Below are 18,155 nucleotides of genomic sequence, written 5' to 3'. Positions count from 1 at the left end.
AACAATTTCTAGCACAATTTTTCACCCTAAGAAAATGGCTAGTTAAAAATATTCTCATGCTGGTAATTAGTTTGATAAGTAGTTTGTATAAGAATTCCAATGTAATTTTTATTTTTCTATAAACTTATTTTTATTAATTTCTTTTACTAATGTCATATAGGATTAATTTTACATTGTTAATGCAACTTATAATATGCTACTTAACTAAACTAGAGTCATCCAATCACATGGCTTTGAAATGCTTGTGAAATGCATATCAAAATATCCTGTTGTGTTAACTTTTAATGCAAAGAAATATATTACCGAAAAGCAAAAGGACTTGAAATCTCGTAAACTCGAACGGTGAACCCGAGTTTGATATAAGTAGATGTAACTCCAATCCGCATTTTAACTTTTTCGTTTTCTACTTACATAATGAAGGAATACGTGGGATACTTGACCTTCATTACAGTGTGTACATTACGGCTTGTTTTACAAATCTTCTATGTTGATCACATCGTTATTTTTCTTATCCATCGCAATTTCAATAAAGCAAGAATCCGTTCTTGTCACGTCGTACTTCATGCATCCGGACAGATTGTCTTCCAAAAGGCGGCTTGTTTTACAAATCTTCTATGTTGATCACATCGTTATTTTTCTTATCAATTGGTATCAATTTCCCAAAGGATGGATAATAGGTTTCTGGAACTCGCGAATACGTTGAAGGAAACCTTGACTCTTTCTATAAAAGACATTACTTACTCAATCTCAAGGAGAAGGACCCCATGGCCTCTCCAATGACAACATGGGGTTTGGTGCAATTGGCGATGATCCCATGGTTGAGTTGTTGCGTATACGACAAAAGACTTCAGTTGATGCCTATCATGAAGAGTTCAATTCAATCATTACAAGATTGAAGTTATCTGATGATCATATTCTAAGGTGCTTCCTTGGTGGATTAAAGAAAGAAATCCAGATGATGGTAAGGATGTTCCGACCTCAGTCTCTACAACATGCGTTTACCTTGGCCAGGACGTATAAAGGAGCTAATTCAAGCAATTCGATGGCCAAATTCCACAGGGGAGTCTTGGGTCCAACACCAATGCCTATATCGTCGTCTGCTTCAATCAATGTGGCCCCTAAACCCAAACCAACACACCACTTCCCACCGGAGTTCATAGCAGAACGTAGGACCAAAGACCTGACCTTCGTTATTTTTGTGTTGAACCCTACTCAATGGAGCATAGTAGGATACACAAGAAATTACAGCTTCACGTCATGGAGACAAAGGAAGATGACTCATATGATAGTCCTCCCAGTGATGTGACTGAATTATTGCAAAGGAAGGAGCCACAAATCTCAGTCAACGCATTAACCATAGTGGTTGGGTTTAGAACCATGAGAATAGTTGGATATCATAAAAAACGACCTTTACATATTCTCATTAATAGTGGCAGCACTCATAATTTCTTAGATACCCAAATGGATAAAAAAATATGGGTGCATAATTGATACGATTGCCCATTTGAATGTCATGGTAAGCTGGGCTCTACCACAAACCTTAAAAACAGTTAAGAGGGTTTTTGGGCTTAGCTGGATATTATAGATTTGTCCGTGGGTATGACGTCATTGTTACACCCTGATATTCTTAAGAAGGATAATTTCATTTAAAGACGAAGTACCCATTGTTCTATTCTTGAGGGCAAGAATGTTGTTGAGGGAAGGGCATGGTTATATCCTAAAGTTTTGGGATTTGATTAATATTATTGTTGGGTTGTTAAGATTTAATTAGTTAGGATTTTATTAGGATTTTATCATTTATTCAATTAGTGAGGACCTTCCATTACTTTCCATGGCAGATTCAACACTCCGCTCAAGCGGTTAAGGAGATGGAAGATGGAATCTCCCAAAGGATGGATAATAGGTTTCTGCATCGCAATTTCAGTAAAGCAAAAATCCGTTCTTGTCAGGGTCGTACTTCATGCATCTGGACAGATTGCCTTCCAAAGGTTTATTCACATTTTGCTGCCAAAGAAATGACACTTCTATTACTATACAGTATTTTGCTACGTTTTAATTGTAGTTATTGGCTACCTTCTTGCCTATTTCTGGCAAGATTATGGGTTCTTGTATTTTTTTAACTTGATTTTTTTTTTGTAAAAATTGGTTTCCTTATGTGTTGATGAAACTCTAATAACTTTTGTTGTTTATATGACCTTTGGCACAGACGACATAAGGTGAAATAGAGGAAGGAAAGCCAGAGAAAAACTTCGATTATGATGAAATGGATGTGAAAGCCAACTCAGTGTAATTGTGTAATTTTTCAAGTTTCAATGCAAAGAAATATATTAGCTTCCATTTCAAGTTTGAATAAGAACTAAAGTTCAATATTGTCTATTTTTGTTCTGTCCATATGTATTAAAGAAATAATAATTATCAAATTATATGTAATTATTGTATGCAATATTGTACGATATTGTACGCAATTAATTTAATAATGATAGAATTTCATGATTTAGATTGTAATTTGATTTAGATTGTAATTTGAAGAGAGAAATTTCTATATATTTCATATACAGTAACCATACACATTATTTTCTTTTTATCATTTTCGTATTGTCCAACTAATACACTAAAATTTTACTATTTTAATATCAAATTTTGTACATCATATTGAATACTTCCTACCTTTATTACACTTTCGTTTTATATTTTTCTATATTATTAGCTAAAAAATTGTTCATTTTCAATTAAAAAGTAATAAATATTTTCTCAAAATTATTATACACAAAACATTATCTTGTAACTCTGTAGAATTACTATTCCATCCATTCTTATATATGAAACACAAATACCTAATTCATTAGATTAAAATTGATTGATGTTAATAAATTTATCTTTTAAACTATCTATGTGACTAAAATTCTTCTTTACTAATTATTTCAGTATAATTTTTTTTGTAGTTAACCGTATTTCAATCTTAAAAATAATTAATATAAGAGACTTTATTTGTTTGTCCTAAAGTAAAGTGATTGCTGAAAAATGATTATTTTGTAAAGGTAAATTAATAATCTTGTGTTTTTAAGAAGTTCCTCTTATACCCCAAAACTTTTTTATGGTGCACACTATAATCCTATGAAGGAGGAAGAGACCGGTCCCAGAAAGTTATTATGCTACTTGAGAGATGTGAGTAAAATAATTGAATTATGAAATTAAAGATATTTATGTAGTTGTGCATAATTACAGTAATTAGGTTTGAAGTACAACTCCAACTAAATTATATAAAGAAAAAGTTTTGTTGTACAAATCTTTTGTTAAATTAAATATATTCTTGTAAAAATTTAACACCAATAATATTAAAATTAATCTGAAAAGTGTATTTTCCACATATGATGGGGTCCAATACTACTATTTCCATACCAATGATTCCATCTAATGACCGTTGCAAAGGTTTCATTTGTGACATTTTATCGTTATTTGCTTTTCAATGTCACATGCTGTGTTCTTTTATTCATCTCACATGTTTGATTTATGAAAACAATACTTATAAGTAACGTTTGTCACATTATATAGATAGATTATTACTATTCCAAGCCACAAAATTCAATCTTGTTTATACATTAAAGTTACACATTACAATCATTATTTTTTATTTCAGTTTAATCAATGTTTTTTTGAGTTTAAACATCTAATTAATTATGTTAGAATTAATTAACAACTATATTATATATTTTTTGTGGGCATTTCTCTAAACATAAAGCAAATTAAATGGTTTAATCAATGTTATTTCTTTAGACAGCTTAATCTTTTTTCCTTAATTTATTTGTTGGCGTTCTGGTCAAAGATGATGATGATGGTTCCAGAGTTTGCCTCAAATAGCCGTTGCATAAGTCAATCTCACATGGGCCAGGCAATGCTGCCAATAATGCAAATTAACTTATGATTGAATCAGTCAACAAATGTTTCTACAGATATAGATACGTTGTGAGCGTTACCATAATCTTCAATAAGAAATATATAGTTTTTTTACACTATTTTGCACACTATCTGATGATTGAACTATTCAAATAACCATTTTTTACTGCATCAAAGTCCCAAAAAGCATCTATTGCTTACAAAAATTGCTTAGACTTATGCACTTAATGCATAGAACAGAAAAATGATTCAAATAATACAGCAGACCATGGAGCACACAGGCCAACACATGTTGGCGCTCTGGTGTCAGATTCAGATTCTCAAACATAGGAATAATAAATGTTTTTGTTTAATGAACAGATTTCTGTGTTCATATTGAACATGTTTCACTCAAAAGTTGCAACACCATTAAAGATTTAAGAGAGAATATATTTCATTCCAGAGTGTACAATACAATTGTTTCAGAATGCAAGCTTGAGAAATACTAGTACATGACCAGAAACAAAGTTGATTTCGGTATATAATGTGCTTGCTTTGTCTTAATACATTATTGTTGCCATGAAGTTCAATGTAATAGCTTGAACTCCAGTGAATGAACCTTGAATTTCCCTATATGTCAGATTACAATTACAAATACAAATGTCATTGAAACTAAGTGTCCATAATGAACTAAAGAATCAAATGAATAATAATAACAAGAAATTCTTCATCTTCAATCAATTTTGATCTCACACACAACTTGGTCAGAATTCAAGTCTTCCTCCGCATCAGAAACAATGTCTTCGAGACTCAAAGGCAAGCCAGAGGAGAAAGTAAGTGTTGGTTTTTCTTTAGGCACCACAAGAGACACTCCTCCTTCATTGTTGAGAATCTGCAACACTCTTCTCATGGAAGGCCTCTGAGCACTATCAGGGTTAGCACAACTCAACCCCAAGAGCAAAAGCCTCTTCATTTCCCCTTCCTTAAACTCCCCATTCAGCTTCCTGTCAGCAGCCTCAATGATCCTCCCTTGAGAGTGCAACCCCCAAACCCAATCCACCAAATTCACCATCTTCTGCCCCTCCCTCTCAATTGGCCTCCTCCCACAAGCCACCTCAAGCACCACCACCCCATAGCTGAACACATCACTCTTCTCATTTGCCATTCCACATTGAAGATACTCAGGAGCAAGGTACCCCATTGTCCCAGCAGTTAGTGTTGAAACAGGACTCTTGTCATGGTCCATAAGCTTGGCCAACCCAAAATCACCCAACCTTGGGTTCATGCTCCCATCTAGCAATATGTTCCCTGTCTTGATGTCCCTATGAATCACCCTCTGCTCACACTCTTGATGCAAATAGCTCAAAACAGAAGCCAACCCAACAGCAATGTTCACCCTATGAACCCAACTCAACACATGGTTAGTATTACCTCCTTCACATTCTTGGTAAAGCACCTTGTCCAAGCTTCCATTTGGCATATACTCATACACAAGCAACAACTCACCCTTCTCAACACACCAACCTAGGAGTTGAACCAAATTCTTGTGCCTCAAACTAGCTATAATGGATAACTCGGCCAAAAACTCGGTTTTCCCGTCGTACTGTCTTGACCTTTTAATCGCAGCTATGGTCCCAGAAGACTCAAACAAAGCCTTGTACACTGTCCCAAAAGATCCTTTCCCAATTACCCTTGAAGCATGAAACCCCTTAGTGGCCAACTTCACCTCCTTGTAACCAAACTCTTTAGGACAACATCCCACTGTCCCAAAGCCTTTCTTATTCCTCAAACCACGCCATTTCAGAAAAGAAACATACCCCAAAACCACAAGCAGGACGCAGAAAAAAGCAGGACCAGCAATAGCAACACAAAGACCAAACAAAAACCTCTTACCACGGTTATTACCACTACCCTTGGTTGAATTTGAAGAAACAGGAATGCCCTCAACCGCAACACTCGAAGGGCTGCTAGAACCATTGATCAGAGGGTACAAGTTTGACTCAAACTCCAAACTCCAACTCATGAGTTGGATAAGCTCGGTGCTTCCTAGCGTGGAACCGGAAAACCCCACATAGAAACCATCCTTAAAATACTCATAAAGGTCAAGGTCAACGCTCAAGACAGGGTTTTGAGGCTTGGAAGAGGCTGGTGACGAGTAGTTCAAGAAAACTTGGAGCTTTTTCTTGTCAGCATGGTGATAATCAACCCAAGAAGTGATCGGAGTGTCAGTGCTGAGATCAACGAAAGTGGGGTTGGTAAGGGAGGAGTTTGAGGTGGTGGTGAGGTCGAGGGTGAGATGGTTTTGGTTGGGGTGGAAGTGGAGGGAGAGGAGGGTGTGGGAGGAGTTGAGAAAGAAGGAGAAGGTGGAGGAGGGGGTGGCGGAGGTGGTGGTGTTGGTGATTGAGAAAGTGAAATTAGTGGAGAGAGAGAAGGAAGGGGTGGTGGTGATGGGGTTGTTGAAGAGGAGGGTGCCGGAGGAGGAGGCAGGGACAGTGGTGGAGAGGGTGAGGCCGACGAGGCCGTTGCGGAGGAAGGAGTCACCAAGGAGGGTTATGTTGCGGAGGGTGAAGGAGGGAAAGGAGAAGGAAAAGAAGTTTGTGTTGTTGTGAGAGAGAGCCATTGTTGTTGTAAAGAAGAAGAAGATGATGATGGTGGTGGTGGTTCTTAAGAACATGGTGTTGTTGTAAGATTGAAGATGATGAATGTGTGAAAGTAGAGAAAGTGAGGAAGTGACGATGGGATTTAAATAAGGAAAGGGTGGGAATGTGGGAAGATAACGGTTGTGCAAAGTGGGAAAGTGGAAAAGAACAACTAAAGAAAGTGGCTTATGTTATGATTATGTCACTCAAATCATATGTTTTTCAGAAAAGGATTGAGGAGTGTCGGCAAAAAAATTGTTACCTAGTATGAACATGTGATGTTTTTAGATTATTTAACAATACTTTACTTTAAATTAACAAATTTGAATATATTGACAAAAGAGTAATACAGATTGAGAAGTTTATGACTGTTTAACGTTTGAAAAAAAAGATGAGTGTTAATTAGGAAAATTTATTCAATAAATGGTTCATTTAATTTTTAATTTTTTTTCTTATTGAGAAATAGGTTTTTGAAACGAAAATATTATATAAGCCTTTGAATTAATTTCTTAAAATTAAATTTTTTGTTTGGGTCTTAAATGTATATCATCATCATCAAATAACTACAAAAGTTATTAATTTTTTAGGGTATAATTAAATGATGTCTTAAAGGTTTAATAAATTTATTTAATTTTTCTTAACTTCAGAAACTGGTTGAATAATGGGGTATAATTTGAAAGATTAAATTTACTATTTGATTTAAAACTATGTAGACCCATCCCAACTTTCATCAATGAAATATTGAAGCATTGTTTGAACGAGCAAAATGAGTCTATGGGGTTTTCGTATATGCGGCAATTTTATTTTTGAAGAATGATTCTACTTGACTTAACAATTAAATATATTTTTTATATTAATTATTAAGTTAATGATATTTTTATATCAATTTCATTCGAGTTAAAAAAAATATTTTATTATAATATAATATTTTAAAAAATAATTATAAAGTAGTTACTTTTAATGTTGGTTCAACATTTTTTTTCTTATTTTTACTTGACAACCCCTTTTAATAAAATATTATATTTAATTAATAAACATAAAATAATATTATTATTAGTTGTATAGAAAAAATAGAGTGTAAAAAATATCCTTCTTTTTATTAAGAAAACATAATATTTTAGTATTAAAAAAATTATAAAATATATATATTTTTTAAAAAGCTAGTGTGAAATAAAAAAAAGAAAATCAATGTTTTTTCACAAACAAGTGGTGGTCAAAGAGGGGTTCAAAGTCTAATAAATATGTGAAGTGATTGAAGCAAAATCTTTCAGTTTCCTATGTGAAATCATTGAAATTTGAAGGCCATGTGAGTGACTCTGTTCTCTGACCCACCATCTCATGAAAGTACAATCCAAAACAAATCAAAGCATATAAATTCAACCTACTTCATTCATACATAGCCGTTATAAATGTGAGATTCATCATCACTAAATATAAACTATTATCTTCAAACTTGAGATTCATGAAATAAAGCTTCAAAACATCCAACAATGAGAATCACAATTCAACTACATTGTCTTTTATGGTAACACAAACTATTTATTCTCTGTTCATCATTCTCATCTCACAGCTGATCCTGTTGGAAGAGAGAGAAAGGATCAAAGTTGATAAAAGCATTACTTGAGCAACCAACAGCTTCTAGGTACCCACCCACATCATTTGTGTCAAACATTTCAGGGTTGGTGTTTTGGTGCATGGAAAAATCCAACCCAGATGAATAAACTGCTGCTGCTGGTGGAGGTGGTGGTGGTGGTGGTGGAGGAGGAGGTGGTGGCAAAGGAGGGTGAGGCATCTCCATAGGGTTAAGCCCAGGCCCAAAAGTAGGCCCGTGAGTACCTCCTTCAATGTTGCGACAACGTTGGAGGAAAGTACCAAGAGGCCCAATGTATTCATCAAAGCCCACATTTTGAATGGCCCATAACAAGTCATCTGCATTCATAATCTTTCTGTACTCACTGAGGCATTTCTCCTTGGCTTTTTTGGTTACAAAGGTAATGTAGTTTGTAGCACTTTGTTGAATCATCTCTTTGGCCCCATCTGAGACTTTTGCATTGTTTGGAAGAAACTTTCTCATGATTTTTGTCACATTTGTAATTGGCATCTTGCTCTTATCTCTTCCAATCAAATTAGGGTTTTGACCTCCATTTGAGTTTGCTGGTGCTGCAATTTCTGTGTTTGCATAGTTGTTTTCTTGCTGCAAAGGCACTGTTAAACCAGAACCAATCAAACCAAATATTTCATCATCTTGGATTTTGAAACTCAGAGCAAAACTACAAATTTTAAAATGAATATATAAAACAATCTTGAAAACCTAAAATTCTTATACCTCAGAAGCATAGTAATATAAGCATCAAACAAGGTGAGGGAAACAAAAATTTTAAGATCAAGATAACATCATGTCAATAACCAGTAACATAATTATGCATAAAATGAACACAAGAGAAGAAAGAAGTTAATGCATGAAATTGCAAAGAACCAAGTTCTTAGTCTTGAGAAAATCACTAATGAATGTTCTGAGAATATAAATTAAGAAAATTAATTTAATTTATCAAATAACTAGTTAGTAAATGTGTGTTGAATGATTTTGTGTACTTTTTTTTATAAAGGTTTATAAGAGTACTATACAACATTTAAGGATATAAGTTTTGACAATTTTTTTACCAACAATTCAACAATTAGTTCTAGGTAGTGACTAAATAAAATAGAAGAAATTAATTTTTTACTACTTTTATAAATTAATTACAAAATGATACTTTTTTTTTGTGATATTTTCTTTTTTAAGTATTTGTTAAAAAATGGTAAAAAAAATTCCTTGAACTAGTATACATGCATTCTCGTATAAAAGGAATATATTGCAACCCTCAGGTTCATTATTAGATAAAATTGGAATATAAATTCTTCAAGAAAGATCAACTACATATTAAAATCATATTTCAAGTGCAAAAACCAAAATAATTCATAAATAGAACAAATATATTGGAATACAAAAATGAAAAAAAATCACCCTTCATGAAAAATAAACTTAATAATTTATATGCAACACAATTATGACACAGGATGAACACATAAAGACAAGTACAATTGTTGAATTAGAACTTTATTCAATCGAAGTAAACAAAAAAAAAAAAAACACAACCATGACCATTAATTGTTTTTTATTAAAATAATTACAAATTTAGTTTAGAAAAAATGTCCAACTTGATTTGAAATTACTTTGTGTGTAGACCATTACATTTAGTTAAACAAATTCTTAAAAGTTAGAAATTGACCAGTGCAAACATTAATTATTTAAATAATATAAATATACATTTATCATCACCACTTCAATACAAAATTTGCACTAACCAAGGTATAAATAGGAATTTAAGTATATATATATATATACATATATATTACAATAAAAAATTTATTAAATATAAATCAATTTTAGAGATAAAAATAATTAGTTGATATATTGACTAAATTAAATATTATTTTAGAAAAAAAAATTATTAGTATCTAAATTAGTTTCTATTATTGATAAATAGTTTATAAATTAGTAATTATCAAATTTTAAAATCTAAAATAATATTTAATTTAATTAATATAATAACTAATTTTTTTTTTCTAAAATTAGTTTATATTTAATGTAGATGTGAAAAGTAAATAATACAACATTATACATGAATATGATACCTTCAATTCCAACACAAAGTCTTAAGATAAAAAAATAAAATAAAAATAAAGGTATATAGAAATTCTATACAAGTTAACTAACACTAGTAAATTAAAAAAAAAAAACACTCTACACTATAAAGATTATGCTCATAAGAATACAAAAATCTATATGATAAGGTAGTATTTAAGGGAACAATTACCTCACATTAGTGAAAAAGTTGTGACAATCCATAATTAATAAGAAATAGTTATATATAATATTTCTAATTAAATAATTGATATTGAAAAAAAGAATTGGAATATAAAATATTTCCACCATTGTTAGTATCTCACTTTTATTCTATAGTTTATGATATTCTTTCTCAATGAAGCAACTTTGACACTAAAACAACATTGAAACCGAAATACAATTAATGTCCACGTGGTAACAAGACTAATATATCTTAACATGATAAAAATCTCAAATGAAAATTAAAATCTATATAATTCACACTATAAATTTTTTTTGTAAAGTTTTACATTAATTTTTCTATGATAATGACCCTCACAATAAAATTTAAGAAATATATTAAATAGTAAATTAAATAATTGGTTGGTTCTTATAAAATCAAACATGATAGAAAGTGTTAAGTTGAGATGTAAAAATTTATGAGTTGTTTTTCTTTAAAGTTATTCTTTTTACATTTGTTATGATAATAATGTTAAAAAAAATAGTCAAAAATAGGAGTTGACTTTCTTTACTAATGTTAGGTTGAATAAATACATATCATAGAGTTTAGATTTTCTACAAGGTTTTAGGTTTTTTTTAATCTTATTCATCTAAAGTGTCTTCAAAATATATTAACTTTGATTTATTAGTTTTTTAAAATATTAATATGAATATATTTTAAAACATAGATAGAAAAAAAAACATAAAAAATAATGGACACAAATTTTTTTCAATATGACTGAATTATGACACAACTTAAGAATGTCAAACATGTGTCAAAAACATATTCAAAAAATATTAAACACGACAAATATTATTACACGCTATTCTATAATATCGTGAGTCTCTTAAACACGTGTCAAAGGATGTTCAACGTATTTAAAAAAGGTTAAATAATAATGTTTATCTGGATTATCTGAATGTCAGACACGTCAAAAACATATTTAAAAAACGTAAAATGAAAAAATAATATTTTATAAAAATATTATTACTTCATTATTCTCATTAATATTTTTTTTCTCTTACATCTCATCTCCTATTCCTCACTATAAAAAAATTATATATAATAATTTTTTCTTAACAACTAAGATTAAATAAACAAATTTGAAACATAAAAAAACCAAATTGAAAAGAGAAATCTTAATAATATTTTTTTTAATATGAGCTAACTCTTTTTTTAGTCTATAAAAAAATGTATTTTAACAACTTATATCTTTTCTGTCGAAAAGAGGATTCCTCACTTCTTTCTCTTATTCAAAACCGTGCATGAGACTTTCATCTCGCACGGCTCTAAGTGATAAAAGAAAGATAATCAAAATTATATCATGTTAACATTCTAAAAAATAAATCATTTTAAATTAACAAATAAATATATTTCAAGAATAACTTTTTTCATTTATTTTCTTAAATAGATTTTCATAAACTATGAAGTATACAAAGCTAACCATTAAATCACCTGATAACATTATCATGGACTTAAACTTTTATATAAACTCAAAATATACAAAAACATGCATTTGATGAACATGAAATTAGAACAAAAAGAGGAATTAGGTTCAACCCAATCCCTTGGTATACAAAAATTATGTATATCAATAGTAGAAATACAAGTATATGATGACAAAAACAAGTATTAGAATGGTATGTTATAAGTATGCAAACATAGATATATACAAAAGATGTGTTGAGTATTTACCAGAACTTGATTTCACTTGTTGATCAATGTGAAAGAAGGAACCTCCATGCTCCATGGCCTTTGAAAACACTGAACTTCTTCTTCCTTAAAAGCTACAAAAAAGGGTCAGAGATTTTGAGGTTGAACTCTTGAATGTGACACTATGGAAGTTCAACTACTGAATTTATAATGTAGTCCAAGTACACAGTTTTTGGTTCTATTAAGAGTTACCTTGTTGGTTTTGGTGATTAATGCAATATAAATAATGCTTAATTTATTTCCCCCCTAATATTTTTTTGGTTAAATTTATTACCAGAGTAAAAAAATAGACAGTTTGTGTGTTTACTTTATACAGCATTTAATGAAATATTGTATTAATTCCACTTTTAAATATAAATATTTTCATTGATTTAATATTCAGAAAAAGTAATTAATTAATTCCTTATATTGTTTCTAGAATAGTATTTGTTAAACTAAAGATTAAATGACATACCAAAATTTTCTATGTCTAAATTTGTAAAATTCTATACGTATTCCTAATAAAATTAAATTTTATATTTAATGCTCATCTAAAAAAAAAAAGTTTTATTGTTCTTGATGCAGGAGTTTGACTGACTTAAAGTGTTGGGATTAGTTTTTAAAAAAAATTAATTTTTAAATAATTTGACTCATTTAAGGAATACTGAAAATTTTAATTATTGAAAAACAAGAAAATGGTTTAATAACTTTACTATTTGTTACTTTAAAAATTTTACTATTTATTATATGTAAATATCTTTTTTTGTTCTATAATGCTTGAAAATAGCTTCTTTTCTTTTTCTCTCTAAGACCATAAACATTGTTTCTTTTTTTACTATTGGGGAGAATGGTTAAATGCAAGTGATGACTCAACAAATATTACTGTAATACATTTTTTTTTCATACTGAAAAGGAAGCACTCTTTTGTTTTGTGTGCTTACTTTTGCTAAATCTAATAATTTGTTATATCATTTATATCTCTTTTTGTATTATAAAATAAAAATGCATAATTAAAAATAAATATCATATTTTCTCGTTTTGTTCCTAATGAAAATGCCAACAAAAAGTAGAAAAAAAAGGGAATACATTTGAAAAATGAGAAAAAAAAATGAAATAAGGTGTTTGGGGTTATATGGGAAGCTACAATATTATTTGTTTTTACCATTGAAATAATTTTTATATTCATTTCTAGGCAAATACTATGAAAACATCATTTTTATTAAATTTTTCATTAAGTAAGAACATGTTAGTTAATTTAGAAGATATCTTATCATTAGTGTATGGTCAAGGGACTTAAAAAAATTGGTCAAGGGAGTTATTTTTTTCAACATAAGTATTAATCAATTTTATTATAATAATAATTACTATTGTTAAATTTAATTATTATAATTACTATACCTTTCTTCTTTTGTCCTTGAATGAAGAAAAAGGTCCACACAATTGAAAAAAAAAATGGATTTGAAAAAAAATATGGGAAAAAAGGAGTGCAAAATTTTATTAGATGAGAAAATCAAGTCGCATTTATCTTATAATTACCAGTGGGGAAATTCATGCGTGCGTATTTGTATCTAATTTTTTAAATATTGTTAAATTTTTTGTTTTTTATTATAGATATTTATAATAATTATAATTTTATTGAATTAATATATATGACGTAAAAACATGGAATTTTTTCACACAAATTTAACATTTAAAGCACACAAATTTTTTAAGAAAACTAAAACCAAGTTTCAGTTATTATGATATATTGTGTATGAAACATGTTAAAATTTTGATTTTAATATAAAAACTTTTAGTATTTATTTTTATATTCATATATTCTATATTTTTCCTTACTTTAACTTTAAGAGGGTGTAAGGACGTAGAAAATTACTTTAGAATAAAAGTGGTATGTTTTAAATGACTCTTGAATATTTTATTAATAAAATGAAAATGACATATAAATAGAAAATTCAATTATTCAGGTTTCATTTTAAAAGAACTACCATCTCTCTACAAGTTTTCTTTTTCTTTCCTCTCCCTTCTCTCTAAGATTCTAACCTCCTCACTCATCCGTTTGAGGATCGAAGTCCACCATTAGACTCTTGAAAGCAAGGACTACAAGACTGCAAACAGAATCTCTGATAGAGTAAGTTCAATTTTTACTCTTCTATTTGAGTTAAATTTTGAACTTGTAGATCTATCTCGATCTAAGTTTATGCATGTGACCCTTTTCGCCTTAGGATTAGTCTTTGTTATCTCAGAGTCCTAGTGATATAGTTGTATTTTAATCAAGACTCTGTGGTACATGTTAAACTACTCTTGAAGCTTTTGGTAGACTTGAGGCTCTTAATGAGCATCTTCTCAAGTAAAGGTAAGGGAAGTTAGTTTAAATTTTCAATAGAACCCTAGGCTAGAAGATCTGGATGTGCGGTGACGTGGTCACCAGTTCCAAATTTTTGGTTTGCAGGATTTCTTGTTTTGAGTCGATTGGAAATTGAGTGAAATTGAAGTGTGAAATGGTAGATATAGTAGATGTTGTAGAATGTATATGAGTTTGGAATTAAACGAGTTAATGAAATGTTTGATGAAATTTGGTTGTTTGATTTTAAGTGATTTTGATTTAGAAATCATACATATGTGTAGATTGATATACTAGTTCAACGACTTAATGAGAATGCTTGTATAATTATGAGCAAAAAATGTTAATGTAATGTGTAGATTTATAAATTTATCAATTGATGGAATGTTGGTTTATAATTTAACAGGCATAACGAGGTTTATGCAGAATTTTTCTGCATATCTCGCTCAGGCGAGATAATTCTTGCTCAAGCAATAATAAAATAAAAAGGGAGGTGCTCTCAGCTTGATTCTCGTTCAAGTAGGAGAATTCTCGCTCAAACAAGACCTGGGATGAAAATTTGGATGCTCTCAGCTTGATTCTCGCTCAAGCGAGAGAATTTTCGCTTGAGCAAGACCCATTCTCGCTCAAGCTAGAATCTCTAAAAAAAAAAAAATTAAAAAAAAAGTTATTTTGGCTTTAAAGATGTTGGTTTATTTAGTTATGTATAGCTTTACTTAGAAATTATGTAGACTTTTATCTCATGTATGTTTAATTGAAAATTTCTTTAATTTGACATTTATAAGATTAATAAATGAATCGTTTTGTATTTTGGAAATTCTCAAATTTGGTATGATTTATTTGTTTGATGTTGGATATTTTGAGGTTCATAATATGAATTTTAATCAAGACATAGTATTTTCAGGAAAGAAAATATCGTGTTAAGATTGTTTAGAATGTGCATTAACTAGGGATTCGTCTAGAAGAAGATATCCTGACTCTTCTGAAATAATGGAATCATATATATGAAGTTATTGAGGTGGTGAGAGTTGAAGGAGGTTCGGATGAATAGGCCAGTTGTTTGAAAGATAACTAACCTGAACTTTTATATGAATTAACCTTGTCATACTAGGAGAGATGATATTGAGATTATTTTATGCGCATAACTGTGTGAATTTCACAGTGATATAGTATGATAGGTGCAGATCTCTGAGTCCAATTCAACGCATGAATCTTCCGGAAGTAGAGTCAAGTGTCTATCTGTTGTGAGTCAATAGAAGTCTGATATATGAAAGATGCATTATGCATTTTAGTAGGCACTTGATAGTTTGAGAATTTTTATGAGACTTGATGGATTATGTTGATTATTTTTTAAATTGAAATTATATATAAATTTTTATAACTAGCTTACCATGTTATTTGATTGTGTTTGTTTCTATATCTGTAATGATTGTGTTTTACATGAGAGCAGATGAAATTGCTGCGAGTAGCTGGAGGATTGAATAGATTTAATTTGAATGTTTTGTTTTTGTTTTTAAAACTTTTGATGTATATATTAAATCCTTATGAAGAGGGATATTTTTTTAAAATACAAATATGAAAAAGTAGTATATGTTAATTAGATATTGCATGCATATATATTAATAAATATGAGTAAAAATAGAAATGTTATTGAGAGTCTCATTTCTTTATGATAAAAATAAAAATTAATAATATGGATTAATTGGTAGACGTACTTAAAATATGATATGAATAAGTCACGTATGAGAAAAAAAAACTTACTAATGTGACACAACCTGACAAAATGTATGGTAAAAACTCGTTTTAGAAGACTTTGTTAAACATTCTTAACATGTATAATGCTTTAATGTTTTTTCTTAAAATGATAATAATAAACTAAAGACCTTTATATTTTCTTATATGAGAACTTGTTGTGTATGATTGAAACTTAAACATAAATAAAAAATAATATTCATAATCATATATAAAAAAATATTATTAATTTAAAATTCATACTTTGTGAACTCTTTCTAAAAAAATTTAAATCATCTCTCATCTTTTTCTCTTTTTAAAATCATTAACTAGGAAATAATGAAGAATTGAAATTTCTACCCAATATAACTTTGATATGATTAAATTTATTCCTTTAATTATATATATTTAGTTTTTAGAAGGTTGAGATGAGGTGTTCTATTGTTTATGAGGTGTCTTTATTTCGGTTTGTTAGTTTGTTTTTGAGTTACTCAAGTAGAATATTTGTGGTAAACTTTTAAGGAGAGATGTTATACTCTTCAGTTTTGTATAAGAGTTGGATCACATCTAAAATGATTCATATTTTATTTTTTTCTTGCTGATAAAAAAATTATATATTTTTAGTTATTTGTTTTTCTCTTTCTATGTGTTTGTGAAATTTTCTTTCTCTTCCTAGTTTTCTTTCTTTCATATATATATTAATTATTTAAATAATTTATTTTTTATTTGAATTTATATCATCGACACATACACACATTCATTCATGCACACACGCACGCGGTCCATATACACGCTCATGCACTGATGCTCTACACATGCACACACACATGAACATACAACACATTGAATTTCATTAAATGTCATCAATAAAAAAGATAAATTATCTAGATGGTAATGTGTAAGATATGTAATGTAATATATAATGAGCAATAGAACCATTGTGCAAATAAATATCCAAACTTCAATAATTTTAAAGTCATATAGATGATAATATTATGGATTAAAACATATAGAGATTTTTATATTTGTGGAATTCGATAAGTGAGTAGATCTTTATTGAATCAGATGTTAATTTTTAGTATTAATACATTTTTTTTCTACGTAGACTCATAGATTTAATTGTAATTCAGCCATAAGAAATTAGTTGAAAATAAAAACCTTTGATTGGCAATATTTATAATTATTATAGTAATATAATGATGAATTATGACGTGATGTTTGTTATATCCTTAATTGAATTACATTAACTTACTTTTGATTGTTGTTTAAATTTATATGACTATGATTATCATATTTTACATTAAAAAGGAAATAATTCTACATATTTAAATAGTTATCTTATTGCATAGGAATATATATCATTATACAAATGTTTTTTGATTTGATAAGTTATACATAATATATAATATATATAGTTATATGTTTTTGCAAACCCATATATGTGCATGGATGTTTTTATATTAGATTTATGGATGCATTACAAACTTAACTATTATGACTTGTTCTTTTTAGATTTTTGTGTATATTTTGAATATTAATAACTTTTACAAAAAGATGTTTTATTTTTATATTTATTGGCTTAAAGTTATGATAACTAATTATTATGCGTTGTTTATTAATAAGGTTTAAAATGTATATTTGTAACATTATACTTTAAACTAGTTTTGAACAGTTAGACTTCTAATCTATTTTTAAATAGGTAAATGCTTCCTACACCCAATTATTTTTAACCTGCACCCAACATATTTTTTGAATTTCCAAAAATGTCCTTAATTCCGGAAATAAAAATCTAGAATTAAAAATAATATATTTCGGAAAAATAAATCTAGAAGTGATTATTGAGTTCTGGAAATAAAAATCCGGAATAAAAATTAAAATTCTATTTTGGATAAAATAATCCAGAATTGAAAAATAATACATTCCAGAAAAAAAAATCCAGAAAAAAAATTATTGTGTTTCGGAAATGAAAATCCAGAAAAAAAAAAAAAAAACTCATTCTGGATAAAAAAATCC

General features: G+C 29.2%; 2 protein-coding genes across 2 annotated transcripts; both read right to left on the bottom strand.

Moving 5' to 3' along the window:
- Window positions 1–4,386: 4,386 nt before the first annotated feature.
- LOC137831362 (probable L-type lectin-domain containing receptor kinase S.7) lies at window positions 4,387–6,647 on the bottom strand. The gene has a single exon (XM_068639008.1). The coding sequence runs from the start codon at window positions 6,545–6,547 to the stop codon at window positions 4,607–4,609; it is 1,941 nt and encodes a 646-aa protein (XP_068495109.1). The 5' UTR covers window positions 6,548–6,647; the 3' UTR covers window positions 4,387–4,606.
- Window positions 6,648–8,076: 1,429 nt separating this feature from the next.
- Window positions 8,077–8,451, bottom strand: LOC137833467 (uncharacterized). Its single transcript, XM_068641814.1, has one exon. The coding sequence runs from the start codon at window positions 8,449–8,451 to the stop codon at window positions 8,077–8,079; it is 375 nt and encodes a 124-aa protein (XP_068497915.1).
- Between the last annotated feature and the right edge of the window lie 9,704 nt (window positions 8,452–18,155).

Source organism: Phaseolus vulgaris, chromosome 6 (genome assembly GCF_000499845.2).
Source record: "Phaseolus vulgaris cultivar G19833 chromosome 6, P. vulgaris v2.0, whole genome shotgun sequence".
Taxonomy (NCBI): Eukaryota; Viridiplantae; Streptophyta; class Magnoliopsida; order Fabales; family Fabaceae; genus Phaseolus; species Phaseolus vulgaris.
This window is presented reverse-complemented; position numbering and strand designations above follow the sequence as displayed.

Coding starts and splice junctions, on each gene's coding strand:
- LOC137831362 (XM_068639008.1), bottom strand. CDS start 6,547: ATGTTCTTAAGAACCACCACCACCATCATCATCTTCTTCTTCTTTACA.
- LOC137833467 (XM_068641814.1), bottom strand. CDS start 8,451: ATGAATGCAGATGACTTGTTATGGGCCATTCAAAATGTGGGCTTTGAT.